Genomic DNA, 11427 nt, shown 5'->3' with positions numbered 1-11427 from the left:
CACCATATCTGGTCAGAGAGCGACACCTTCATGGTACGCTGATGACGCAAGCGGCCTTCACTTGAATGACTTTGTCAAATAAGCACCAATCAGGGTCAAGCAAAGCTATCTAGACAGCCAATGAGCTGGGCTTCGTGGGAGTATCTGTATATGTTGTAAACCCTGCATATGTCATAAAATGTAGCTACTAACCTTGTATGACAGCATGCCTTTTCCTTTTGGACAAAAATTATAAGAATATTCAGAGTTGTGAAGTTATGAAAACTGGTTGTTTTGCAAATGTTGAATTTAAAATATGGCTACTAATACTGGAAAAGCTAAATCAACGTCCAATTATACAGATTTGATGATATTCTGGCAGAAAAATGTAATAAGAATGCAAATCTCTCCTTCACGATTTGCCCAAATGTACCTGGGTGACTTCACACTAAATGTCATGTAGTTCGATCATACTTCAAGTTATTCATCTGAAACTCTGCACATACACTGTTGCCATCTTGAGGACACCATCGGAACCAGAGTGACGGCTGGAACTGGGACCTTTGTCTTGTATTTCAAAGTATTTTCTTCTACCAGATCTATTGTGTTATATTCAATTCACATTTCCACAAAATTCAAAGTGTTTCCTTTCAAATGGTACCAAGAATATGCATATTCTTGCTTCAGGGCCTGAGCTACAGGCAGTTAGATTTGGATGTGGCTGAAAGAGCCGGATCCACTCATTTGAAGGGGTGTCCACATACTTTTGTTTACATAGTGTATTTTCTGATACTTTTTAAGACTTTTTCTGATAGATATTTTCCAAGACCCCTTTTCCATCTGTTTATCCAGAAATTAAAGCCTTTACTTATGTGTAATTTTTAAGATTAAAAAATGTATCTATTCCTTAATTTCACCAAAATATAGACTGTTAACTTTCATTTGACACCTAATGTGATATACTCCGATAAACTTCACATGTTGGTGCTCATGGGTCCTTTCACATGGAAATGCCCTGCTGTGTCTGTAGGATGGTGCCTTGTAATCACAGGGGAATAAAAGAACATCAGATTACGCCACAAAGGAAAATGCCACTGGTAAATTGGGATTGGGAGATTACGCAGAATAGTGCTTAATCTGATTAATATGGAGGGGAGGGAGAAGGCTTCTGGATTTTACTCCATAATTGCATATTTCAGATGAGATGATATTCAGACATTACTAGGTCACATATTGGACAGCCAGCCAATCAGTCAGCCAGTCAACCAGCCAGCCAGTCAGCCAGCCAGTCAATCAGCCAGTCAGCCAGTCAGTTAATAAGTCTGCCAGTCAATTAGTCAGTCAGCCAATCAGCCAGCTAGCCAGTCAGTCAGCCAGTCAATCAACCAGTCAACCAGTCAATCAGCCAGTCAGCCAGCCAGTCAATCAGTCAATCAGTCAACCAGTCAGTCAGTCAGTCAGTCAGTCAGTCAGAGCAGTCAGTCAGTCAGTCAGTTAACCAGTTATGGATAAACGTGGGAACATGTTCACCTGACCTCAAGACTGACACACACAAACATCCTCTTTAAAGTCACTCTAAAGATCACGACGCAAAGACAAGCAAATATGAAAAATATATTATTTAATGTAGCCATCACTGACTGTTAACATTAGATAATTATGTGTAACTAATGTGCATAAAAATGCAGAAATGCTAATCATAAATAATGTATAATGCATGAATGAAAATGAGAGTAAAAGCAAAGGATAGTAGAAAACGACACTGTAGAAAAATGACTGTGTTACTTATTCATCTCATATATTATATGATTTATTATTAAGTCAGAGAAACCACACAGCAGGTCATTTTAGGCCACAGGAATGAGGTCTTAGTTGTCGAACTCCCCCAGGTCCAGCCAACAACATCCTCCCTGTGACCCGAGACTCCCTTCAAATGAGCAAAATACATTCCAATTGAAAACAGAGTCGTGGGATAAGCAGACATTAATGCAAAGAAATCTATCAAAAAATTACTGCAACTGAATTGGTTACAATGGGAAATCATAACAGTCACAAACCACAGTTGGATCACCTGCTACTGTCCTCCCTTCCACTAGCATACTGTTATGTTCAGCTGATAACTGTTTCTTGGTCTTTCTGTTGTCTAGTAGGTTTACCATTACTTGTTACTTCTGTAAACTCTCATTATCCTCTCACCTCATGAGGGAGAAAAAACAGAATATACACTACCGTTCAAATGTTTGGGGTCACTTAGAAATGTCCTTGTTTTTGAAAGGAAAGCACATTTGTTGGCCATTAAAGTAACAGGAAATTGATCAGAAACACAGTGAAGACATTGTTAATGTTGTAAATGACTATTGTAGCTGGAAACGGCTGATTTGTTGTGGAATATCTATATAGGTGTACGGAGGCCCATTACCAGCAACCATCACTCCTGTGTTCCAATGGCACGTTGTGCTATCTAATCCAAATGTATCATTTTAAAAGGCTAATTAATTGATCATTAGAAAACCCTTTGTAATTATGTTAGCACAGCTGAAAACTGTTGACTTGATAAAAGAAGCAATAAAACTGGCCTTCTTTAGACTAGTTGAGTATCTGGAGCATCAGCATTTGTGGGTTCGATTACAGGCTCAAAATGGCCAGAAACAAATAACTTTCTTCGAATACTCGTCAGTCTATTCTTGTTCTGAGAAATTAAGGCTGTTCCATGCGAGAAATTGCCTAGAAATGAACGATTGCGTACAACGCTCTGTACTACTCCTTTCACAGAACAGAGCAAACTGTCTATAACCAGAATAGAAAGAGGAGTGGGAGGCCCCGGTTCACAACTGAGCAAGAAGACAAGTGCATTATAGTGTCTAGTTTGAGAAACAGACCCCTCACAGGTCCTCAACTGGCAGCTTCATCAAATAGTACCCGCAAAAGACCAGTCTCAACGTCAACAGTGAAGAGGTGACTCCGGGATGCTGGCCTTTTATACTCAAACTTGAGCTCAGGCGCATTCTGTTTCCATTGATCATCCTTGAGATGTTTCTACAAGTTGATTGGAGTCCACCTGTTGTAAATTCAATTGATTGGACATGATTTGGAAAGGCACATACCTGTCTATGTAAGGTACCACATTTGACAGTGCATGTCAGAGCAGAAACCAAGCCATGAGGTCGAACAATTGTCAATAGAGGTCCGAGACAGGATTGTGTCGAGGCACAGATCTTGGGAAGTGTACAACAAAAAAATTCTGCAGCATGGAAAGTCGCCAAGAGCACGGTGGCCTCCATCATTCTTAAATGGAAGAAGGTTGGAACCACGGAGACTCTTCCTAGAGCTGGCCGCCTGGCCAAACTGAGCAATCAGGGAAGAAGGGCCTTGGTCAGGGAGGTGACCAAGAACCCTATGGTCACTCTGAAAGAGCTCCAGACTTCCTCTGTGGAGATGGGAGAAACTTCTAGAAGGACAACCATCTCTGCATCACTCCAACAATCAGGCCTTTATGGTAGAGTGGCCAGACGGAAGCCACTCTTCACTAAAAGGCACATGACAATCCACTTGGAGTTTGCCAAATGGCACCTAAAGACTCTCAGACCATGAGTCTTTAGATGGGAAAGAAAACAAGAATATTGTTTTGAGAAGCAAGATTCTTTGGCCTGATGAAACCAAGATTGAACCCTTAGCCTGAATGCCAAGTCTGGAGGAAACCTGACATGGTGGTGGCAGCATCATGCTGTGGCGATGTTTTTCAGCAGCAGAGACTGGGAGACTAGTCAGGATCGAGGGAAAGGCGAATTGCGCAAACTACAGAGTACTCCCTGATGAAAACCTGCTCCAGAGCGCTCAGGACCTTGGACTGGGGTGAAGGTTCACCTTCCAACAGGATAACGACCCTAAGCACACAGCAAAGACAATGCAGGAGTGGCTTCCCGACAAGTCTCTGAATGTCCTTGAGTGTCCCAGCCAGAGCCCAGACTTGATCCCGATTGAACATCTCTGGAGAGACCTGAAAATAGCTATGCAGCAACGCTCCCCAGCCAACCTGACAGAGCTTGGGAGGAAATGCAGAGAAGAATGGGAGAAACTCCCCAAATAAAGTTGTGCCAAGCTTGTAGTGTCATACCCAAGAAGACTTGAGGCTGTAATCGCTGTCAAGGGTGCTTCAACAAAGTACTGAGTAAAGGGCCTGTATTTGCTTTGTCATTATGGGGTATTGTGTGTAGATTGAGGAGGGAAAAAAACTATTTGATGCATTTTAGTATAAGGCTGTAACATAAAAAAAATGTGGAAAATGTCAAGGGGCCTGCATACTTTCTGAATGGTCTGTATATATAGAACCAGTCAAAAGTTTGTACACATCTACTCATTCAAGGGTTGTTGTTTTTTTCTTTTTTTTCTTCCACATTGTAGAATAATGGGGAAGACATCAAAACTATGAAATAACAAATACTGAATCATGCAGTAACCAAAAAGTGTTAAACAAATCTAAATATTTTTTATATTCTTCAAAGTAGCCACCCTTTGAGATAGTGTATAGCTGCCGATTGCTGTGGTAGCCATGCTGCTTATGTGTTCCTTGAATTCTAAATAAATCACAGACAGTGTCACCAGCAAAGCAGCCCCACACCATCACACCTCCTCCTCCATGCTTCACGGTGGGAACCACACATGCAGAGATCATCCGTTCACCTACTATGCATCTGACAAAGACACGGCGGTTGGAACCAAAAGTCTCAAATTTGGACTCGTCAGACCAAAGGACAGATTTTCACCGGTATAATGTTCATTGCTCGTGTTTCTTGGCCCAAGCAAGTCTCTTCTTTTTATTGGTTTCCTTTAGTAGTGGTTTCTTTGCAGCAATTTGACCATGAAGGCCTGATTCATGCAGTCTCCTCTCAGATGTTGAGATGTGTCTGTTACTTGAACTCTGTGAAGCATCTATTTGGGCTGCAATTTCTGAGGCTGGTAACTCTAATGAACTTATCCTCATGAGAGACAGTTTCATCATAGCGCTTGATGGTTTTTGTGACTGCACTTGAAGAAATTTCCAAAGTTCTTGAAATTTTCCGCATTAACTGACCTTCATGTCTTAAAGTAACGATGAACTGTCATTTCTCTTTGCTTATTTGAGCTGCTCTTGCCATAATATGGACTTGGTCTTTCACCAAAAAGGGCTATCTTCTGTACACCACCTTGTCACAACAAAACTGATTGGCTCATGCACATTAAGAAGGAAAGAAGTTCCACAAATTAAAATTTAATTAGGGACATCTGTTAATTGAAACACATTCCAGGTGACTACCTCATGAAGCAGGTTGAGAGAATGCCACAAGTGTGCAAAGCTGTCATCAAGGCAAAGGGTGGCTACTATTACTAGATGATTCCACATGTGTTATTTCATAGTTTTGATGTCTTCACTATTATTCTACAATGTAGAAAAAACCCTGGAATGAGTAAATGAGTCCAAACCTTTGACTGATACTGTATATATTACATATATATATTTTTTAAATATATATACAGTATATTTAATCCTAATCGGATCTCATTTGCTGTGTTAACTTTCTGGTTTGTTTCGATAAGCCCCTCTGAGTCCTTGTTTCAGTTTTGCCCCACATTTTCATTTTACTGTATCAATCTGCATTGAACAGTGTAGTCTGCAGGTCCCCTACATTACATAATGGTATCATGTGCCTGACCAAAGAGCGTTGTATCCCAGCAGTTGATATTGGTTGGCTGAGCCCAATGCAGGGCATATACTGTATCTTTGTTATGAACCGACGTGGGTCATTCAATTCCCAGAGTTTTAGCCTGTTACTGATATGAAGGGGACAGTTGAATGTATTTTCCATGTTTATCATCCTTAGCATACATCACATTTATTTTATGGATAGGTACCCTGGTGGCTCTTGATATGGTAAATTGGATATTTTATGGTTTAATGAAAAGGGAGCATTTTTTATCTTTCCCCTTTTATTCATGACCTCTGAGTCTAGCCATAAACGCCTTTAAGACAGGTTAGGCTTTGTTAGATTCATGAATAAAAACGATGCTGTTGATTATGGCTATTGGCTACTGTTAGCCGGCTGGCTGCTGAGCACTGGTGGTACAGCTAGGAACCTACCTACCTGTATTCTTTTTAGTGTACCACTGCCCCATCATGCAGTTGCCAGAGAACCATAGATGTACTGATCAGAGTTTGGGAAACTGTCCTCATGTTGGCTCAGTCAATAAATATCTACTATCATCTATCTGAAGCTATACAGGAACTGGTGGTGAAAAACATTCCATTCAAACCGTCTCCAGATCCCTCTTCAACAGACTTGCAGGTCTGAATCAGTGAAGCAAAAAACAACATGAAACTCGGAATAAGACAACACATATCAAACTAACTGACACAGTTTACCAAAGTGGAAGTCTTCATGTTCTGAAAAAAACATTTTCTCAAATGACAGTTTTAGCTGCTTTGTACCATATGTGCCTTGTTCGTGTTTCCTTTTGCCATTGTTCTGGATCTTCCTCACACATATGGCTCTTTCTCACCCCAGGGGAGGAGGCTCTATTGGGCTAATGTGAGTATTAGTATGGGTTAAATGCTCCCGTCATTTATGCATTAATGCCAATTGCATACTTGATGTTTTTGTGAAGTCTCAGTTTCCAATGGCCCCTAGTACTGTTATATGTCTGTCATTACTATTGGTGTAAAACTGTGCACTAGTTATTTTAATACTGGAAAGAGGACTGAAAGCTGAAACAATCCAGTCTTGTGTGTCAGCTCCTGAAAGTAGTTGATTTCTAGAAGTAATTGCTGACAGTATTTATATGCCAGAGACATTCTTGATGTGTGCCTGATTATTTCCCCTCCTGATTAAGGTTCATTGTGTGGTGATTCAAGCCGTTTATGCGCTTGATGGGATTAGATAGGACAGTGTAATGACCCTGTTGTGTAAATGGCTCATATACACACACTGGGCCCTAGATTGGAAACTGGCACAGAAATATGACAAAGCCGTGAACAGGGTAGATAATGTCAGATGGATATTCAGATCCTTAAAATAATGATGGCAAACACACAGGACTGTGTATGATCTTAGCGATGACTTGAAGGAAACCCTTTGCTTATATATGTGGCTTTTATGTATTAAAATCAAGGATACTCTACTATGATGCACGCTGCCAGAGGGCAATATCCTCCGTTTCCTGAGCCTCTAGACTTGAATAAGAATCAGACACAAAATGCTCTAAACGGACAGCATTTAAAGGCATGCCATTGTGAGCAATATTTCACTGGCATTAATATGATGAAGTCCAGGTTCCTGCTTTAGAAACAATATGTTTGGTGTATTTAAAATGAATATGAAATGTAATTTAATTTAAAACGAGTATTGTGTATTTTATACTTCCATATAATTTGTTTATTTCAAAGATGAATCAAAGAAAATGATAAGTATTTCCCCCCATGATTGTGCCTTAAAGGCTTACTAGAAATAATAATTCATCCTTAAATGCAGCAAGTTAGTTTTCTGTCTATGGGCCAGAGGGACCAGACTTATCCCATATTTTGCTGAGAACAAGGTCTTTGAGAGAGCTGTGTCAATTCATGTTTATCTGGTCCCAAAGTAGTTGTTCAGTTGGCACAAACATTCTGCAGTTGTCTTCAGTTAAGCACCCCTGAAAACGTCTGAAAATGAGGACTTGCGCTGTCCATGGTTCTGAAATGCTCGCATTGATGACGACTGACAGCAAATAGCTTACTGTCACTGTGAAGACTCAACTAAGTGGCTCAACTATTCAATGTGAATGTGAACGAAAATATTTTCGAGATTTTATAGTAGCACCAAATATTTAAAAAATATAAATTAAACGGTAATCTTTTTGGCCTATATTATCTTGAATTACCATTATTTTTTTCAATAGTATTATTGTTGTTAATATCTATATTGGTGTAATTTGTTTTTGTTTTCATTTTGTTATTAATTTTTACTCATTGGAAAACATTACATTATCAAAACTAGTTCATATTGTTGTCGCAATTAATTGCACCAGCTAGAAAAGTAGATCAAAAGATGTGTCCTATTTCCTGTCTTCCTCTTAGACCAGCTCTTATTGTAGTCTGTCCTTCATTAATTGGATTAAGTGTGTGATTTCTAGGATTATACACAATTGCTCCAGTTTAAATACAATTTCACTAGGTTGCCCTTTGGCCCTGTCTTTTACTCTCAGTCCTGCTGATGGACAAGATAAACAGGACAATACAGGACAATACACACCTACGGCAATGCTGCTGATCACTGTGCTACGTCGTTATTAAAGACACCCAATTACGGCACTGAACAGCGTCGTAATTACGTTCCTTAATCACATTCTGGAGGTCTAATTGCCTTAACGATGTGTTTCATTAAACGAATGTAGGTATTACAGTCGACAGTTTTCATACACAGTTGTTGTCTAATTAACATATTATTAGACACCGTCGTGGAAATTGTTGTAATAATCGTAATGAAGCCTGGCTGAGCTTTGTAAAGTAATACTAACAGACATGTCATTATAGCCAGAGGGCAACAACACCCACCACGTCTGGCCTCTGCTCCCAAGGCTTCGTGTTACTTTACAGTTCAACGTCCAGAAAAGTTACCGCTTTTGATGGAGCAGAAAATGATCAACTCATTATTCTTACACAACATGCTTGGCATATGGCGAGGTTCCGAGGATAAACAAGCACTTTTTGGTTTTAGTAGGCTAAGACATGACCTGAGAAAAGGAGAAATTAAAATGCATTGTTATTTAGGCTTTGATGCAGGAATATAGAAACATGCATGGAATATAAAATAAAGTTAGAATAATAACTCGATAATCACGTGCAAATACAATTCCTTGAAAATATGCTAAAATAGCCTCGTTCAGATTTTTCGAAGAGGAATGAGGCAAAATAACGTCGATCCTCTGAAGAATAGAATTCAGTCCCGGCTTCGTTTTCTTACATTTCTCCATTTTCAGTGACTACACATCAGACGAGCAGACGAAGGAATTCGTTATGTTCAAAATATTTTAATAAAGCTTTCCAACACATAAACACATACAAATGGCCCTCTTTATTCATATAGTACAGTAACTAATGTATCTACAATAATGCACTGCTTGACCTGACAGCGTGCCTGATCCCTCAAGACCTCGGCCTTATTGCAAGAGTGTATAAGAAATGACTCAAATCAGACACGTCGCTATGCAGTATACAGTGTACCACCATGCAAATCAAATGTTTCTAATCAATAAATAAAAGGAAAGAAATCGAAAAGGACGTAAACTGAAGATACAGGCCATTAGAGACTCAAATGCCATTATATTACAGTGCCAAATAAACTGTCAATGTAGCACAAGTGTTTCATTAAAAAAAGTCTTTAAATGACAATATACTTTGGGGTGAGAGATGAAAACAAATATTTCGTATTCAACTCAGTTCACTTTGCTTTCCCTCAGGACATGCCTATGGGATGCTCTGTGAATTCTCAAAAGTTCACCAAATAACGACCAAATAAGCAAACGCCTTCATATAAATCAAGTTCATAAAGCAGCAAGTTTGTGGTTTCTTATATTAACTAATGTTCCGTCTATTCAAGTGAAATGGTCGCATGTTGTCAGGTCGACACTCCATACAACGTCCATATTTGAGCAAGTAATTAACAATTGTCAATCCAGCACCACTTGCGCTCCTAAACTTCTGTTTGGTTATTCACTTTCATTCATACCAGCACTTAAATGATGCTTTATATACACAATCAAGTATTGTCTGAACAAAAAAGCGCTTCTTTGAATGCATTTGTAAATGTTATAAAAGTAGAGGCCTACTGATCATCATCTTTACTTCATGGTCTACACTGACTTGCAACCTTTCCAAAGTCGCCATGTGTTTTAAAAAGTGGTGTTGTTTTTCTCTTGCATGTGCTTCTCTGAGTCTCTGGTACCGGCTCGTTGTTGTGATGCTGTTAAGGCTTGTCAGTGCATTGTTTAAACAGGCTCGAGGTGACGTTGTTGAAAAGGACACATTTGTCGGGGCAGGAAGACCCAGCCAATCCGGTGGTGAAGGGGTACACAGGCGGCTGGTCGTACGCACTTATCCCCGCGCTCAGACCCGGTAGACCCGGAGCAGCAAGGGCCGTTGTGGCGGGTATGGACGCCGCTGAGATGGCCTGCCCCTGGTTCAGATAGGCCACCAGCCTCCTCATCTCTTCCAGAGCCTGTGCCTGCATGAGGATGTAGTTTTTGGCGAGTAGCAAAGTGGCGATTTTGGAGAGTTTCCGCACTGAGGGACTGTGCGCGTACGGGATGACAGAGCGCAGCTCATCCAGCGCGTCGTTCAGGTCGTGCATCCTTCGTCTCTCCCGCGCGTTGATGTTTAGTCTGAGTGTTTTCTGCTCTTTATTTTTCTTACCTCCCTCCGGTTTACCGGCGGCCACCGTTCTCCCATCCGCCAGGAGGACCATCTCACATCTGCCGTCGCTGTCATCGTCCTGGCTCTGCTCCCCGCCACTGCTCTCGGCCGCCGAGGTCCTGTTGCTGCTCTCGCCGAACTTGACGCACAAAGATCCGGTTGGCAGACCCAGCGGTCCCCCTCGACCGCCAGCCAGTCCACCGGGTTGAATCGGGTCTGAGTCGGTCTGGTCGAAACAGCTGATCGGTGACTGGCGGTCCCTGGACCCCGGCAGGTCAACACCAGCCGCTGACCTGAAGGAGTCCATCTTTCTGTTGGAGACAGCACTGAGTGTTTTGTGGAAAATATCTCCCGGTCCGTTCAAGTTCATTCTCCTGTCCATAGCACTTGTCCTCTCCTCCAGACTCTGCTTTAGTGGGTGGCAGTTTCTGGAGACTCTCTCCCGGCGACGGTTCTTGTATAAGTTTCTTGCTTTGTGTCAGAGAGAGTGACTTGGTCTTGATGCCTTATTATTGCTCGACTTGTCAACTGAGATGTGGAGACGCATCGGCTCTCTCTCTCTCCCTCTCTGCGCTCACGCTGCTTATTCGCTCTGATTCACCTTCAGCAGATCTCCACGGCGATCAGCATCACGCGCAAAAACGGGGGAGTCTTTTACATCATTATCTCGAGGCGGGTTAATATGAAGAGGATTTGCCTATTGGGATACCGCTCTCTCGCACTCTCTCTGCCCCCTCTGTCTACCCAATCAGGTTAACGATGTAATTAATGGGATTTTAACAAACAGTCCCGAGTGCTCTCCACCTCCTCCCTCTGTATCTCTCTGTCCTTCTCAGTCTGGGTATAGTAGCTCCGTGTGCACACATGTTGTGAGGAGCTGCCTACAGCTTTATAATGGGGCCCTGGGGTTTATTATACGAGTTACCGTCTGTATAAAAGCTCGAGTACATGTTTGCAAGGTGCTGCTCCTATTAGGAACCCCAACCAACTGCTTTTAAAAGTGACATGCCAAGCGATATTCACCCGTC

The 11427-nt window shown here is 41.4% G+C and overlaps 1 protein-coding gene across 1 annotated transcript; it reads right to left on the bottom strand.

Annotated features, from left to right (window-relative positions):
- Positions 1-9008: 9008 nt before the first annotated feature.
- LOC123990258 (class E basic helix-loop-helix protein 22-like) lies at positions 9009-11196 on the bottom strand. The gene has a single exon (XM_046290842.1). The coding sequence runs from the start codon at positions 10779-10781 to the stop codon at positions 9954-9956; it is 828 nt and encodes a 275-aa protein (XP_046146798.1). The 5' UTR covers positions 10782-11196; the 3' UTR covers positions 9009-9953.
- Positions 11197-11427: the final 231 nt, after the last annotated feature.

Source organism: Oncorhynchus gorbuscha, linkage group LG12, assembly GCF_021184085.1.
Source record: "Oncorhynchus gorbuscha isolate QuinsamMale2020 ecotype Even-year linkage group LG12, OgorEven_v1.0, whole genome shotgun sequence".
NCBI lineage: Eukaryota > Metazoa > Chordata > Actinopteri > Salmoniformes > Salmonidae > Oncorhynchus > Oncorhynchus gorbuscha.
The sequence above is the reverse complement of the archived record's forward strand: the minus strand, read 5'-3'. Positions and strand labels throughout refer to the sequence as shown.